This window comes from Dicentrarchus labrax, unplaced genomic scaffold, assembly GCF_905237075.1.
Source record: "Dicentrarchus labrax unplaced genomic scaffold, dlabrax2021, whole genome shotgun sequence".
Lineage (NCBI taxonomy): Eukaryota > Metazoa > Chordata > Actinopteri > Moronidae > Dicentrarchus > Dicentrarchus labrax.
The window spans coordinates 28,591,102-28,609,354 of record NW_026136711.1 but is presented as its reverse complement, the minus strand read 5'-3'; the positions used below and the strand labels follow the sequence as shown (position 1 = coordinate 28,609,354).

Below are 18,253 nucleotides of genomic sequence, written 5' to 3'. Positions count from 1 at the left end.
TCTGTTTATACAACCACTGCATTAATTTACAAGACAGATAACAGAAATATATCTGGTGAAGGGGTAAATGCTAAGTTTGACTCAGGGAGATATTTCAGGCTGGGATATTCTGATGATCACAGCGAGCACACGTTATCAAATACCACCATCCTGACATGACACAGTGATACAGTATGATTTGGATTTATTAAGTCTGAAATCAAAGAGGAATATTCAGTAATTTGTCATCTGCTGCAAAGGCACTGAGATGCACTGGTGCACTAAATAAATTAGCATGCAGAGTGTGTGAAGAATATGAACTGTACTGTACAGTGTGGACTAAAGGTTGTTACTGAAGTGTATCTCTCACTTCACCAGGTGGTAATCTTTCATTCTTTAATGTGTGTTAAAAATGGCCAAACTGTGTAAATCCTGGTACAAATCCTGTTGCTTTATTCAATATATATCTACTTATCAATGATAAAATATTAAGTCAAGTCAAACAGGGTGACAAGTTCCATAAAGCTTTTTCCTCCTTTTTCTGTCATTCACCATTCATCTGTCTATCACCAGTTCCCACTGCACTGTGTCCTGGAGGCATTCTTAATTGGAAATAAACCAATTATTGATTTGTTATGTTATTACATAATATTTTTACATTAATAATGCAACTAATATTCATTAGACAAGTCAAACTGTGTGCAACCACCAAGCCCTACATAATCCTATATAAACAATAAACTAGACTTATATAAATAACCAACTGTTGTATTGAGCTGAATTAAATATTCTGGCCTACTAAACTTTGGACCTGGTGACGGGCACAGGCCAATCCTGTGCACAGAAGCAGGTGGCAGGGTCACTGTGTCACATAGGCAGGATGATTGGCACATTGGAGGCACATCCCAAGCAACACTTATTTAGCCAGCTTAAACAATGAGTTAGACTGTTGCCTGTTGCCAATCTGCTAACATATGATGCCAGGAGAAAGGTTCATTCTTCAGTAACATCTGATTAACTTGCAATCTTGTGGACCCAGAGAGCCAAAGTAGGAAGAGAGAGAAGGAAAGAGGTGTATCACTGTGTTAGTGTCTCACATTGCTCATGCCAATGTTAATAATAGATGCTCGATCATCTGATTTCATGGCCTGAGTGGGCTGCCACAACCACAAACATTTGTGGTTTATTTTTCCTGATTATACATTCATCTCACAGGTTCTAGCACCTCTTGCTCTGTGGTGGACAGAGTGTGCACAAAGCTCATTCCTCTTTTTCTCTCCACATTGGTGTTGATTTCTTGTCAAAGCTGCAGTTGCGTGTCACCTAGCAACATTACCTATCCCCGAATCCCTGAAAGATTTGAAAAACAGACCGAAAACTTACAATACAGAATCAATGTTCAGAATTATAGCTATTATTAACTAACTCATGAGTCATCTTCATGTTTTTGATTACCTCCAAGTAGCCAAACTTTTAATTTCATCCACTGCTGAACAATACATATACCATATACATTATACTGATGAAAGATATTAGCTGACTATAATCATACAACGTAAGGTGACTATTTTGACATTACAGGTTTTCTTCATGCTGCTAATCACCAACAGTGAGTTAAAAATAGCTTAAAGTGCACCCATAAAGCCCCAGAGCAAACAATTCACCAGGGATAAATGGTGAACAAATAGTTAACTTTGCTCTCAGTACCAGAGAGTGAAACTCTGAACTAACTGGTGTACACTATCAAGCCCTTTGCTTGCTGGATTACGTTGGTCTTCATGATAGAATTGTGTTTCTATGTTAATGTCTGGCAGAGGGAAGTTTCTAAAATAGACACAAAGCATTCTGAAACTTAATCTGCCAATGAATCCTATGCGTTGCCAGCAGCTGCCTCCACAGACTGCTGGGTCATGAGCTCTGATACGAATTCCAGCTTTCTGTAGTCCAGTGATGGTTGAGGCTGAGCAGCACCTGCAAATACAGATGAGCCTGGCAACACTGAATGCCCCGCAAACTGAATTTAAAACATACATTTGGGTAAGATGATTCTGTACTGTGCTGCTACAGTCACAACACAGAGAGGGTCAAGGTCAGTCAGATACAGAAAAACAGTTGAACCATTATTTTACATGTTAAGGGTCAATGTATCAACTGCACAATCTATGTCCAATAAAATATGCGTTTCCTGGAGGTAAATGTTGTAACCTTTGGACTAAAAACTTCCACTTCCCGTAACTGACCTGTTTGATTTGCTGACATGGCTTATAAAAAAACTAGTAAAATAATGATTTTACTTAAAAAACAGCACCAGATTTGTTCTGCTCTACGGCTGTATATTGTGATGATTCATGCTTAGTCATTATGCTTATCCTTAGCATGTTGTTGGGCACAGCAAAAGTACAGTTTTATTTTAAGAGGCGAGTATAGTGTGTACCATCAAATACAATGTTATAGTCCTGTGTTGATTGTAATTTCTTTTGGATAAGTTTGATAAGTGGTTATATCTTTATTGATAAGCTAATTATAATGTATACCTAAATATCTGAGATGACAATTGTAATTTCATTGACTTTACACAAGTTAGTGTACACATAATTTGTTATAGTTTGCCCCACAAAGTCTAAGCAGAGTAACTGCAGTCGGCTGAATATCAGGCCTACCAGCATGATGTTGATCAGTGCAGCAGAAAAGAAGCTTTTTATAAAATAAAACCAAATAATTGAAATTGTGAAAAAGCAAAAAGCATGTAGTAGAATACAAAGAATTAAGAGGTTCATCTAAAGGCACATAAGCATAACTCTCTACAATGGTTCTGGCGAATTATGTTGACCCAAGGCCACATGACTACTGTGCCAGCTCAACAGACAATTGGCAAGCAAAAGATAACCACATGCACTGCAGAAAAGTCAGATATCACTGGATCATGTGGTAGAGAAAACTCCTTTGCAACAACCCAAATGGGCTTCAGCACATACGTCTTCCTCAGCAAGAAGACCTTGGGGCGTCTTGCATTAATAACGAGATCAGAAGTTTTATCTATTCCTTTGTAACCGTATCTCAAAATGGATAATGCGATGATCTCTATATGCAACAAGAACCAAACCAACTATAAAACAAAAAACTGGGTAAGAGACCATGATGATTTACCATCCCAATTCTGTTAAACCCAACTAATGAAAGTAAGTCAGTAAATGATTGTGTGATTATAGGTCTGCCGACATGGAAATGTTTTATCAATGAAACAGAGATTTATAGATAATATACTTCCAAAACAACTTCACAAAACAGCCTAAGAAAACAGCAACTTTGGTGCAGCATGCTTATCACCCAGTAAATCAGTCTGTGACTATAAACTGCCAGCCAGTCTACTTTTCTTTCAAGGTGCATTTGAAGACTTAAAAGAGATCTGTCTCAATCTGTCAACATGAGCTGGTTGGCTTTAACAGCTGTTTAAAAGACGAAGTAATTAGCCCTTTGTAACTGGGACTGTCAACTCCTCTCTCTGCTTTGTTTACATCCAATTTACTGGGTGTAAAGATGTAACTGTGTTTTGCTAATACTATATAGGGTTATTATCATCATCACCATCATAATCATCATCATTATCATCAGTCAGTTCCTCTCTTGATGTCAGCAAAAGATAAATCCTGTTGCTCCAGTAAGAATGAACTGGAGGCTTACTTTGCCAAGCACAAACTTTGCAGACATTCTGATACATTTTCTTCTTGATAATTGTTGGTGTTAAGAGTCAAATGAAACTTAGCTGAATGTGAAAGCTCAAAGCAATCTAAGAGACGAGAATATTATTTTCCAATTCATCATTGCTGGAGCAGCTCCAGGTTTTGCCTTTCAAAGGCATTATAGATTAAATTCTTGCTTTGGGCTTGAGTTCCTAAGAGTCATAAACACTGAACAAAAGAATATTTGAATCATATTTTCTCTTTAAGAGTAATGTGTTGCTTGGCTGCATCTTTCCTTCTACCAGACATGCACACACACACACACACACACACACACACTGAGAGATACGCACACACAAAGTCCGAGAGAGACAAGTACACATGAACCCCTAAGCTTTGCAGGTCCACTTAGTAGAGAGCAACTAATCTAATCAAGTACAGCAGCTAATGCACAATGAAAGCAGAGTCATTTACTCGAGATGCCAGTCAGACGCTTCCTGGGAGAACAAGAGAGAAATGGAGAGCAAGGCAGAGAGAAAGTTCAGGGTCTAGAGTGACAAAAGATGAAGAGATCACGACAGATCAGCAGGACTACAGGCAGACTCTTCTTTAGCTGTTGATTTCCATTTCTCTCTTGTATCTGTCTATCTTGTATTGACTTACGTTGCTTCTTTCTCAGTTTATCTATCTTTCAACAGTTTCTCCCCACAAGTGCAGCGCACTCAGTCATCTCTGTCCAAGCTTACCTGTCTGTGGTGCTTCCTCACTTACAGCTCAGTCTCTTCTCCTCAACAACTTGGTGCTCCTCTATGTATCGCTTCCTCCGTGTGTCTGACTCAGTCTCTCTATCCTCCAACACCTGCTGTCGGAGATCAGCCTCTCTCCTGTCAGATGATGCTGAGAGCAGCCCTCCCTCTATCCTCCCTTTCCGTCCGACCCTCCCTGTTTTCCTCTCTTCCCCTTCCTCGCATGCATGCGACTGTTTTATTCTGAGATGAGCACAAATGCTCCCTTCTCTCTATTTCTTGCTCTCCCTGCTGATGTCTTCCCTTTGTTCGCTTCCCATCTCCACCTCCCCTCTTTTCCTCTTTTCTCTTGATCTGTCAGTGACAGAGAGCTGCCCATCCAAGCAAGTGGGTGTTGCTTTGCTTTGCATTTGCCTCAGCGAGTCTGCTTGTTAATAACATATTCTGCTCATTCAATAAGAAGAAATGCTGCGGCTGGATGTAGGCTTGAAAGCAAAGTTTTCCAAAACAGGGACATTACCTCATCTGAAAGGCGACATCAAATCTCTCTGTCCTATTATCTGCCACGCTCTGACAGCTTGTTCCAACATCATAAAACCCCTTATGCAGAAATTAGCCTAACCATCCCATTGTCCATTTGACACATCAGTGGCAGGCAGTTAGCTGAAAGGCTCTCAAATGCTGCAGATTTTGTAGCACACTCTCACATAATGGAGAAAATCACTTGCTCAGCCCACAGAGGAATAAGCACAGGTCAGTGTTGTCCAGTGTAGTTCAGAGTAATCACATTTGCCTAATCTTCATGCACAAGACAGTACAAGACATCACCACACATTACACACACATAAAAGGCTTTCACTGAATTTCCACCTCTCTGCACCAAACATAGTACGGTAAGTGTTTAAATTTTAAATCTCTTGAGTACATCTAAAATAAGTCTCATGTGGAACGTACATGGGAGAAGCTTAACGATATTGCATACTCCCACTACAACAGGAGTTTCAGATTAAAATGATTATTCAGAATGCATCATATACATTTCTTTGCTGTGACTCACTGCACTTTTATGAGGGCTTATCCAACGTCTCCACGCAGGTGAAAACAAAATCTAAAAAAGATCACTATATAATAAAATGACCCATCACCTTACCAAACATGCTCCACCTTTCGGAAAACAGTATGAGAGAAGTCCACTCTCCAGAATCTTATGTGCATCCTTCTTCCTCCTGCATCTCTACTCTGAAGCATCGCTTCTGAAAGCAGATTTAGATGCTTTCAGGTTTACAGTTATGGTTCTACTAAGAGTACCAAGCTGCAGAAAATGTAATGGTAGGACTGCCAATCGATAAGCCGGGCTGCAGGGCCTGAAACAAACCCATGAGGGGAAGTGAGCCAAGCCTTTCGGCGGCATGTTGGCTTGTCCACACCCTCATGTGTGTATAATGTTACAGGTAGCCCAGAGCTAGCTTAAGCAGACACACACACACACACACACACACACACACACACACACACACACACACACACACACACACACACACACACACACACACACACAAGCCAGTATGCCTCAATGAAAGGAACACACAAAGCCTGTTTTCTTTTCATTTAGTTCTTAGGTGGTTCTGGGTTACAAAGGATGACACATACATTGCGGTTTTCCAGTAGAGGTCCCAGGTAAGCTGCTCTACCACTCACCCAGGGAAGATAGTGTTACCCCAGGGATGGCAGGATCGAATCACTCGAAAAAAAAGTTGTGCTCCAACAGGCAGAGAAGAAGCATGAAGCATGCAGGTTAAGTACAATCAACACCTTTCTGCCTGCTTGAAGCCTCTGGACTGCCAATGGGGTGGAACAGAAGATAAAAGAGGATCCTTGCTTACACGGGAGAGCAAATGGGAGTCAAACCAGGTCAGGAGGAGGTTGATTAAACAAATTATCAGTATTTTATTCCAAGTGAGTACATGGGAATTCCGAGTTGTCAAGTTAATCAGACGGTGTGCAATTGCAAGTGCAATTGTATGTGGGTCATGCTGAGACTCTTCTGACTCTTTTTTTTCCATTTCTCATTTCATTAGTTTCATCCCCTTTCTGTCTCTCGCTGTGACTGTCTGCTTCCCACTCTGTTCACAGTCCTCTCCTTAGGCAGCTGAGACTAAATTTAACGTTTACACAGCACCAAACTGCAGAGAGTACTCTTCAAGAATCAGTAACACTTAGATTTACAATCATTCTATTATTGTGGCACCCATCATGTACATGGGGACAACAAAACTGTCCCCCTGCATTAGAACTGTAAGGTCATATAAGTCACACCGGCTTTATCCAGAGCTTTCGTTTCACCTTCTCTATCTCAAAATGTCTGCAATTTTTTACTTCTTCCGTAATTCCACTCATTTAAACAAGTGTGAGTGATGTTATTTGAACTCTAGTGACACCTAGAATATATCTGAAATCTTTGAAAACTGCCTCTGCAGTTCAGTTCAAAAGGTCAAAACAGTTGTCAGTAGTGTTTTAAATTTTTAAAGTCTCCTCTGCCAAAGGTCTAGCAGCTCTGCGGATGTACATGTTGTATTATTGCAGAAAAATCATACACCATGTTACAGGCAGTGGAATAAGACTGGGGATTTTGCCTCCCCCTGCTGTCAAAGATGTCTAACCTAGTGGGTCAGAAGGTAAGGACAATTAGAAGCTGTATGGGAGTGTTTTTGACTTTTGTTCATGAGTCCTGGTTTGCCTTTAAAGAGTCAGTGCATGCCTAAAAGACTAAAATAAGACAAAAATATTCACCCTTACCCTTTCAACAGCCTTTCCACAGTTAGGTTGAAAGAAAATGGAATCAGACGGATGTAAGAGCCAATCCTGTTTAACATGTGTATCAAGTATTCTGTAACTGTGTGCATTTGAGTGCAGGCCAGTACTGAACACAAAACAACAACCACAACCAACTGCAGGAAGAGTCGATTGACGGGTGAATTCACGAAGGATGGGTTGCAGCTGCTGATATCACCATGAATTGCGCATAACTGCTATATGCCAAAAAGATATTGCACCAATGATATTACAGCTCAAACAAGCCCAAAAAGTTTTGCAGCTGAGTCCTATTTGCCCTTGTTTTCACTTGTTTTGTTTTCAGGTGCTTTAACTTTGCACTCTCCCTCAGGCCTTTTGGACACGTAACCAGTGTGTAACCATTGTCTGTTTTATTCACAGCAGTAGGTTTTATGCTGTTTTACAGTTTCATTCCCTCGTGGTGAATATCAGGTATAGTACGGTCTTTGCCATCTGTGCATGTATGATGTACTGTGATGTGCTATTGCTTCGCCTGGCTACAATCACTGCTGCTATATCACTGGAAAGTCTGCCCGTGACAACCCTTATAAATGTGCTTCATGTACCACCAACTGTCGGAAGATGCGAATAATTTTTAAAAAACCAAAACAAACTACTGTATTTGGCTATTAGCACTGGTGTTTGTAAAAAGGTTTTGCATTGAAAAGGGACCAATTTTGCTTCAAATGCATGCTGTGCTCTGTAAATTACACAGCTTTTTTTTTTTTTGCTGGGTTCAACGTGATCCTTTTGTGAATTTGCCTCTGAGTTTTTGACCATTGATGCTATGGAGCAGTGGAGCAAGAGCGGGTCCCATTTTGTTTATATCGTACATGTAGACTGGGATGCACATTCATGCGTACGAGTATGTGGTGGCACATTTTACTGTACATCCAGCTTAGTTAGTTTCTAGCTTGCTGATCTACTATTAGTAGCACTGGCAGTAACGCTCCAACAAATGAAGCAACACACCAATGACGATGAGAAAGAAGATGTTTAAAATATATTTTTTTGAATCAGCTTTGCAAATGTTTTATGGGGAGGGAATTGCACTTAACACACACAATGTGTTTCAGTGAATATAAACATAACTTTGGTTTGTTAACAAGGAAACTGGATTCCTTTAAAAAACTAATGCAGGAAAAGAGGAACAAGATGAGTTTTTTTAATCTAAAATGTAATTAACATGTGTAGCCTCGGGTTGCGGGACTTGGCCATGGCCCTCATTCCACTCACGGCTTGAAAGAAGTGAAAGGAAACAGTTTTTCAACACAACAACAGTGTTGTCAGCACTCCCAGAACCCCACTGACTCTCATAATTACCTTGTGTTTGGGTGGCCCTTTCTATTGATTTTGGCAGTGATAAACCTGGATCCAAACTGAGTGTGAAACCACAGGACCGTCAGTGGGGCAGGTAGCATATGGAAGGTTGTCCACTGTTCACCAACACAACAATTCCCAGATTTCCTGTCCGACTGCACTCAAATGTTGTCTCATCCACTTTGCATTTGATCTTATTTATGTGGATACACTAAACTTTCTTACATTTCAACATTCATGTTTATGTTAAATTTAAATGTAATAAACAAAACTGATTAAAAACAGATCAGAAATATCACTATATAATCCTACATGGCCTCAACTCTATCCCAGCATGCATTTGGCAGGGTACACCCTAAAAGGAAGCCAATCACACAGGCTTGAACATTCAGACAAACATGATCACATTCACACCTGTGGGATTTGAGATCTCTAAATTGCCAGTAGGTGGTTGTTGATTAAAATGTCTCAGAAAATATTTTCCTGTAAAAATAACATGTTGATGAAATTAATCAAATTGTACTAAACATGATCAAAAAGAAAAACCTGGTATCATTTTGGCATAATTTGCCATAATGTGATTGAAAGCTTAACTTTCTGGCTGCACTATAAAGGAACTTAGTGGAAGAAAAACTAGGAAATGCCTTAGTGTTCCAGGGAACACTGAGACACACATATAAACAACTAACATCATAATTTATCATTCATCAAGTTATTTTTCAGTAGGTAAATTAAGACAAACCATCCCAAAAATAACCTTTTCCAAATTAAAATTCTCACAGTTTCCCATCCTGAATTGATTGAATGGCGAGTGGATTGAAACTAACCCCATTCTGTGGTGTTTCTGAGTGCCCCAGTGACTAATAGGGTGATTAGAGTGATTATGCGGACATGCAGGGCTGTCAGCAGCTGCTCCAGGTGGGCATGTGGCTGCTGAGTGAGGAACAAAAAAAAGGAGAAAAAAACAACAACAACAACACAGGTGACCTCGAGAAGAGACAGGAGCAGAGAATGATAAGATACTGAGATGTTATTAAAGAATAAAGGTGAATAAGTAATGTTGGAATATGATAATGCTGCAGCATAAAACCGGCACACACCATGGATAATTAAAAGTTGGTTTGTTTACAGCCCTGATACTGTGAAGAGCTTTCACAAAGACATGAACACTCTTTGAGGGAAATCAAGAAGAACTGAAACCATTTTCCACGGCTGACAACAACAAGTTTATGAACCATACTGTAACTGTCCTTTCCCCAAACGTTACGCTGCTTTCACCATTTTCTAAGACAAAAGAAAGTGTCAACATGCACCTTAAAAATGACCTTGGGGACATGTAGTTGGTGCTGTTGATTGCAAATACGTTGTTGTACAAATGTGGTAATGATTTGATAGTTCTATTTATGAACAATGTTAATACATTTCATAAAGAAAACATATGCCTGACTGAAACAATTGCATTGAATGAGAGACACTGGAAAAGCATGATTTCCTCCATCATTTTTCTCCTTTTCTCTCTGTCATGCTACTCAGTGAGGTATGTGCAGTGTCTAATCGAAGAGTCCTCCAAACTGAGATGTAATAGAGCTTGATTACATGGAGTCGACCTCCTGATATTGTTAAATGGCTACAACTGCAAGCAACATTACCCCTCAATAAATCCAAGCTTTTCAATTAATTAGCTGAATACATCTATACTGAGGCTAATGAAGTGCAACTGAGGGGACTATACAGCTGGTACTTGTGTGTGTGCTATAATATTACAATAATAAGTGTTTAAATAATCTGTATGTAAATGGAGATTCGACAAAAATATCTTTCAATACGCAGTAATACCTTTCAACAACACCTCTCAGTCACAGTGTCTTCAAGCTGAAGATTATAATCTTCAAAAAGATGTTAAGAGTAGCAATAGGGTGGACAGTACTTCAAAAAGATCCCAGCATTCAAGGCTCATTTCTCATCTATTACCACAGCTGCAGTCTAGCATGTATTTAACTGAACAGGTGCACTGAGTAACAGGCGAACCCCATCTGCCAAAATAACCTACAACATCGCCACGCTTCTCTCCGACTGTGCCCTCGGCACAACCTGCATAAGCAAACCACATTGCAACTGCATTGGGTCATAATGTTTTCCTCTCTGAACTCACTGAGAACTGGACACACCCATCTGGGTCGCAGCAAGGGTCTCTCTCCTGCCGTGTTTCAATGCAGCCAAAATAACACACAACCAGTCCATCAACTAAAAAAGCCAAAGCCACAGTGCTTTTTGCCCACGTTTAAAGTCAGCTACTCTTGCCCTGTGAAACATTCCCACAGACACGACTTAGGTTTAATGAGTGCTGCTGTCCCACCACTAATGTTTTTAGTACAAAAGGACTCAAGCTACAGTGAAATATTGTAGGATTTGAATTTTTAACCATCATGAAAATATTTTAGTCAGGTTTATTGTAGATGTTTTAGACACAGGATATTACTAAACACACCTTTGAAATGGAAAAAAACAAGACTATTATGTAAAATCTATTGTGAGTCTCGATTGAATAATATTGAGTGCTCACATACTGTAAATACTATAAGGATGGTTATCTTTGGTAATCCATTCCTGCCTAAAGAAGCTCTGCAATGTAATCTTATGCAATGCCTTTTAATGTTTTGACTTGTATTATTTTGCAGATTAGGTAGCCAATTTAATTTGACTTGTTCAAACCTGCCGGAAGCTTGTGTTCTGTGATTCCAATTGGAGTCAGCAGTGTCCGCAGTCTAAATTCTCTAAAATGAAAATGTCAGAACCGATAGGCATGATAGCCACATGCAAATGTGATCACTCAATCTCAGAAGGAGCTGTGATAAACTTAATGTAATTCATGGATTGGACTGGACACTTTGTAATGTGAAAAAAACAATAAATAGTGGGGTGGGGAAAGAGGGAGTTGCCTGAATGAAATCCAGTCGAAGGCTATGGTTCTTATTGACATCATCCATAGAGTACACTTCAATCAGTGTAGATGAAGGGTAGGACGAGATCAGAAGAGGCTTAAATGAATTGTGCAGAGCAACACGTGGTCCAGCCAAATGACAGTCTGGTCTACTCATAGAGGAACACATAAACTTGAACCCTGATAAGAATGCTGTGTCTCGTCCAATAAGCTTACACAGTTCCACAGCTTCTACAAGAAATTTAACTTTTGTACAATGATGATTTGTAGACATACTGACATGGTAAAATATTTATTTACATTCATGGGAGGAATTTCCAAAGGAAATTACCTCATGACATATGTGTCAACACGGCAGGAAGGTGCTAAAAGTGGAATGGTGTGGGTGTGTTTTAATTACATACTTGTGCCAATTGCTAAAGCTCCGGGATTTGCTAAGACCGCAAGGAATGGTTCAATGAAAATTATAATGAATTCAGTTTGATGCAATATAGCCTGCTCAGCCATCAGATCTCAGTCCAATAGAACATCTGTGAGACTAGATCAACCCATCCAGGCTATTTGGGAGGCAAAATTGGGTGCAAGGCAATATAAGAAAGGCTTCCCTAATATTTTGTTCACATTTTGCATATATTTTACATTCAACATCCAATATGGCAAATGCAAACAGTTTGTTTGTCCCCATGAGAGTCAAGCCATGCCCTGGCTCAGTATACAATCCGTGATTTGCCCATTGAGCTCCAGTTGGCTACTCTCTTTTCCTGTTTGCTTTCTCCTCACGACACTGACTCCTATATTAGAGGAAGAGCGGCCATTAACAGCAATCTGAAGAGGCACAGATGCCCAATTAGAGTCCTCTTCGCCCCACTCTTCCTCATCGTTTAACACTGAGGATCACTTCATTACCACCCAGCTCCTCATGTCAGTCACAGGGTTGCTCAGACTCATGGCCCTGGAGCTGTTCAGAGTAGATGGCTGCAAGGCACCAGACACACCTCCAGCTGTGCCCATACATAATATATTGCATTATCTCAAAGAGGAGCCCCTTGAGGGGTTTCCCTAACTAAACAAGTTAAATTAATTAAGAAATTATTTAAATTGATGCATAGACTACAATAGAAATGCTGTTCAACTTCTTCCGCTTTTTTTGCGGTCATTTTAATTGTAATATGTAATTCTAATGTCCCCCATTAGAGTAGAATCAAGTTGTTAGGGACAAAAATTTCCACATCCAGAAGGACAATTCTTGCAGAAATGCCATGGCATTTATTCTGGCCTCCTTATTGCAGCACAGCAGGAGCTTTAGACTGAGGAAGATAAGCACCACCATTATCGAGAGCAATCAAGTTAATGAGTGTTTAATTGGGAACATTGTGCTGTAAGCAGTTTAGCACCGTAAAATAAGTGTGTTCCCACCTTTCATGAAGAGCAGCCCCTTGTCCAAATGATTCAGGGCTACTCACGTCACATCAACACGAACAGTGTGTTTGTGTGGCAGGGTGAGATGATGGAGGATGGAGATGGTTGTGCTCGGCAAGAGTGACTGAAAATTGGGCACTGCGTGTTTGTTTCCACACACACACACACACACACACACACACACACACACACACACACACACACCACACACTACACACCACACACCACTCTACACCTGGCTGGTTGAGGATAATATGATGGATTTGAGGCAGTGGCACATGGCAGGGGATCCAGGAAAGCCAGTTTTTAATGACAGACTGTGGTTTGAAGCTGCTCTCGTCAATCTCACCGACACAATGCTGTTCGTAACACAATAGGAGTGTGACAGACTAGGTAACAGAGATGAAGGGAGCTGCACAAACGTCCTTATGACTAAACAGAGACATGTCCTAATTAAGTCATAAACCTTTTCTAGTAAGTAAGTAAGTGATCCAACCATGTATGAAATTGGAACTTTGGAGAAAACTCCAAGAAATCACTTCCAGGGTAAAAGAAAGGAATTATTAAATGTTAAAAATATTGTTGATATTTAGGCTTTTTTAATCTAAGTGCAGCCTGAGACTGATGGAATACACAATTGGCATAATGACTCAGTGATTATAATCAGAGAGTTGCACTGTGGATAGCTAGCAACTGCACAGCCCAGCCCTGAGGTGCCATTAGCATGCGCTACAGACCTGTTTGCAACAGAGAGAAACCCGAATCCTCATAATGAAATTCAGCGGGTGTGCAAGGGTTTATTCTCCTCTGATGAGCCTGTATCATCCTTGCACCTTCAATTTCCCGTTTCCAGTATTCCCATCTCATTGTCCTATCCAGACTCATTATGATTCAAGTCTATAGCCCATTTGATGTATAATAATGAAGAAACACAAAAGGATACACTCTATTGCTTTACTGCGTATGAAACACAGAGATACGCACAAACACTCAAAAAGAAAATGTAATTTACTCTTCTTCCTCTTTCGGTTCTCTTTCGATTTCTATCTCTAATTAAACTCAGGGATGAATTGTTTCGAGTTTCAGTCTATGAAAAATAGAAACATTCTGTTAAATACAAATGTGAATTACAGTAACCAGTGGTCATGATGACATTTGAATCCATGGCATAATGTGCGTTTTAGAACGTCTACATAATATAATAATAATAATAATAATAATAATAATAATATCAAATAAATATCTGCAAAGTATAAACATGGACTTGAATATAAACTAACATAATTTTAGTGCATAGGTTCATTACTGCACTATGAAAATAAATGAAATATTTCAAATCTGTGTTAAGGTGGTAGCCTACTATCAATTTTTCTGTGGCCCTTGATGGTTGAGCTCTCAGAGGCGAGTGCTGGACATGGCCAGCTGGTGTTACACTCAAACTTGTGCTCCCTGTCTCCCTCCATCTGCTCTTGCTCCTATATTTACAGCCACACATTCCCTTCTCCATGCTGTGAGACTACCTGCCAAGTAGGGAACATTACAAGCCCTGCTATCTCCATTTTGATCATATGCAGATGTCCAAAGGCATAAGAGCAGACAGGTTTTCTCAGTGAGAAAATTTTATGCAAGATTTAAAATCCTAATACGAGGCAGGAAAAAGCCAGGGTTGAGATAAAGAAGAGCTAAGGTCTGCTTATGGTTTTACCGCTCTAAAAATAGAGGTCTTGCCAGCCCTCACCTTCTTTAACTATATCTTTACTCAGGTCATCATATTGTCCTCACAAAAAAAAGCACATTTTGAGAATATTAAAGAGAAGAATCTTGCTAGCAACTGACTAAGCAGTAAATTGATGGACAAAGCATGCTGAGTCAACTGGCTGTAAAAGTATGGAAAATTTCTTGTTTATTTCTGCAGCACAAAACAGAAATCCATGCTGACAGTGAGCATGGGTGAGAGACAATATGAACGCTGACATAAAGTGCAATCTGAACTTTTGACACAGAATGTAGAATTGAGTTAGCTTGTGATGTTATAGTTTCATTCTGATTGAAGTTAGAGATCCGATCGAACTGCGGTTGGTCATGTGAAATAGGAAAACTATCTTCCATCTAAAAAACTTCAATAGTTGGAAATAAAACATCGGGGAGTGTTGGGAGCAGTCAACCATGAAACAAAGTTTTCTGATGCATCATGTTGTTTTTAAATAAGGAGAGCACTCACCATAAGGTCCTGGTCCTGGAGAAGCTCTTGTCGATTCTAGAGAGAAACAAAGTGACAGCAGATTAATATTGGTTCCCATCCTATGCATTACAAGGTGAAACAAGGTTTATTAGTGGAAATTATTCACACTTTTTAAAAATGTTATTTGACAATGGATGTTTTTGTATTAATACTAACATATATTATAAGGAACACAATGCCTTTTGATGGTAAAAATAAGACATTTTATGAGCCCAGCATTGCCATATCAAGGACAACTGGATCAGAATTAACACAATATCAACTTTGATTGATCAAATGTGATGCAGTGTCTCTCTTTGCAAACGGTCGCCTGATTACAAATGGAGCCGACACGACACAATGCCTAGCTTTCCTTGGAAGTTGTCTGATAAATGTCATCCAATGTTCACTCTCCTTAAAGCTGTTTTGCTCTCCGCCAACTCCGGAGGGAAACATCTGGCTCTTTAGCTCCTAAATTGCCACTATTTCGCTAACTTCGTTTGTCTTTAGTTTATTGATGGGAAGTAGCTGTCTGCTGTGGCTGGAAACGATGCTGATGAGACTAGATCAAAACAGTAATGTTGTGGGCTGTAAAACCAAGACAATAAGCCCAAAGATGGTGAAACACTAGAGATTAGAGGAACTGCAGATTTGGGTGATAATTCTCTGTGTCACTACAGACAACCCCTTTTCAACAAAAGACATGGTGATTTGATCCATAATACAGGAAAATTGGTTAGTGCAGCTTTAATATACACCACAATGTGCCTCCATGAAGCCAGATGAATATGTTCCACATCGCCTCCCTCCACCGCTCCCTTTTCTTCCCTCCACTTCCTTTATCTACTCCTCTGCCTGCCAGCCACTTGCTAAGTACATCCAGAGTGGGTAGATGGGAAGGGGCAGCTGGCAGATGAGCCATGCAGGCAGTCCAGAAATGTCTAAATAGGGTGGTGTGGCCAAATAGTCAAATATCTATATATAATATTTGTACAATTACTTTATGTCCTAAGTTTACATTGTATATATCTTTTATTCTTTACACTGTTTTTTGCACTGCTGTTGGAGTTGGCTTTTTAATCTCATCGTACATGTGTACAGTGACGATAAAGGCATTCTATTCTATTCTATCATATATGATAAAAAAAGGTAAGAAAAAATGCTGAGTAAGCACATTGATATATATGAGGAATTAATTGCAGGAATAGTCGGAACAGTTGTCACTGTTATACAGAAGTCTGATATGATTGATGACAGAAAGAGAGAAAGCATGTGCGCTTATAGGTGAAATTAACTGCCAGGATGAGAAAAAAAAGGGAACAGGAGATAAAGGGCACCCAGAAAGAACAAAGTGGTTTGTTTGTTTTTCCTCTGTTGGTGCATTACATTTAGTGTGTGTGTTAGGATTTTTGTGTGGCTCTCTTTCCATGTACCCTGCATACAAATGATGCAGGGTAAATTCTCCCACCTGGATCAATCTTTCAAGCAGCACCAAAGTAGACACTGGTTGTGGACAATCAATCTACTGATAATCGCCGATTATCCCTTCCTCCCCAGGGCTTAGCCAAATAATTACCATTGTCATCTGATGCCAACACACTTGCATGCACTCACTACACTCAGTAAAACCACAAAATGGGACATAAAGGTAATTGAAGCGATTCTTCCGACAGCCTCTTTAAGGAGAGAAAAAGGCAACTGAAGTTTGTTATAGAGTGCAATAGCAATGTGTCAGGGAGACTCAATTTCAACTCCATGTGAGGTTATTGCTAGGTCATCTGAGTAAATTGTCTACCTCAAAGAAACATCTCCAGCCGCATCCTTTCCAAGATTTCTCAAGAAGTAAAATGTAATCCAAAATGTGATGACAATTTATGCATCTTTTGCATGGCCTGTAGCATGTTAAGTGCTACAAAAGGCAGATATTAACTTTCCATTCACCTAGAGTTTGTCGCCGATATCAATTGACATTGACAAAAAGACAGGGAAATGATTATTCCTTTTTCCTTGCTCGGTATCATAAAAAAACCTTTAAAAAAAGATAAATGAGATTCCGACAATGTCACCAACTATTAAAGATTAACCCAAGGACAGTTTGGAGTAGGGGATGCATTCATAAGCAACACTTGCAGTACATCTCATGTGATTTGCTATCACCTTATAAAATATTCAGAGAACGGCATCTTATCTAGTTTTAAAATAATTTATTTATGCCCAGGAGAGTTTGGGATGTATAAGAACACAGTGCACAATGTGATACTGTGTGTTGTTTCTACTTAAAGAGCTATTTTAATCCTGGTTTAATACTGAACATGCCTGGATATCTCTGCCTGAAAAATGATTGAAAGGTTAATCGATTCTGAAAATAGGTGCTCATTATGTTGATCGACTAATCAATAAATCAACCAATTATTTCAACTCTTCTGTACTTACAGTTCATCAGCTCAAAATGATTGATGATGATGATTTAAAGGGCCCCTCCACAGATTTTACACACCAACATCAGTTCACTCGTCAGACTGAGTACTACTCACAACTTTATGGAGCAGTGGGTCAACTCAATAGCACGCCCACACCACTGGGTGGCAGGATAGAGCTAAGAGGTCAAACCAGGGCGGCTGTCTTATCTGTGCATCTGTACATGTCTGTGTCTTCACAATGATATCCCGCTGACTCTGACAGATCTATGGCTCAGTAGCCCGTTGCCATGTCTAGCTCTGTTTTGCTAGTTGCAAGCCCCCATCTTTTCCCCCCGTGTCCTATTTTAGTACTTGTGTCTGTTGTAAAAAATATTTGATAAAAGTGCATGAGAGAGGATGGGATGATGTAAGAAATTGAAACAGTATCACTGCAGTGTGTTTGACATCAGACATGTTATTTCATAAACCTTATGCAGTGCAAACTATTAGCACTCTGACATTAGATACAACTCACCTTTGTACATAACTGTAAAATGTATTTGGCATGCAAACAGTGACATTATGCATGTTGCTGGTGAGGGCTTTGCTGTTTTGCTGTGTTTGTTGCGCAGTGTTGAGAATGGAAATATTAGTTTGCCAGTCAGCGATACGGTTGGTGATTCTCCCCCTGCTGACACAGCCAACACACTGTTTTG

At 39.8% G+C, this 18,253-nt stretch overlaps 1 protein-coding gene across 13 annotated transcripts in view; it reads right to left on the bottom strand.

Moving 5' to 3' along the window:
- rap1gapb (RAP1 GTPase activating protein b) overlaps nucleotides 1-18,253 on the bottom strand; it is a 95,396-nt gene that overhangs the window by 32,749 nt on the left and 44,394 nt on the right. For 3 of the 13 annotated variants that reach the window (XM_051413663.1, XM_051413652.1, XM_051413655.1), the window contains one exon: nucleotides 15,139-15,174. Coding sequence is in view for 11 of the 13 variants with exons in the window: in XM_051413652.1 (XP_051269612.1) it covers nucleotides 15,139-15,174 (36 nt within the window). In the remaining 2 variants the exon portion in view is untranslated. Of the gene's footprint in view, nucleotides 1-4,405; nucleotides 4,675-5,555; nucleotides 5,777-15,138; nucleotides 15,175-18,253 lie in introns of those variants that run through there. The other 10 variants (XM_051413656.1, XM_051413657.1, XM_051413654.1 and 7 more) reach the window with 8 other exon arrangements.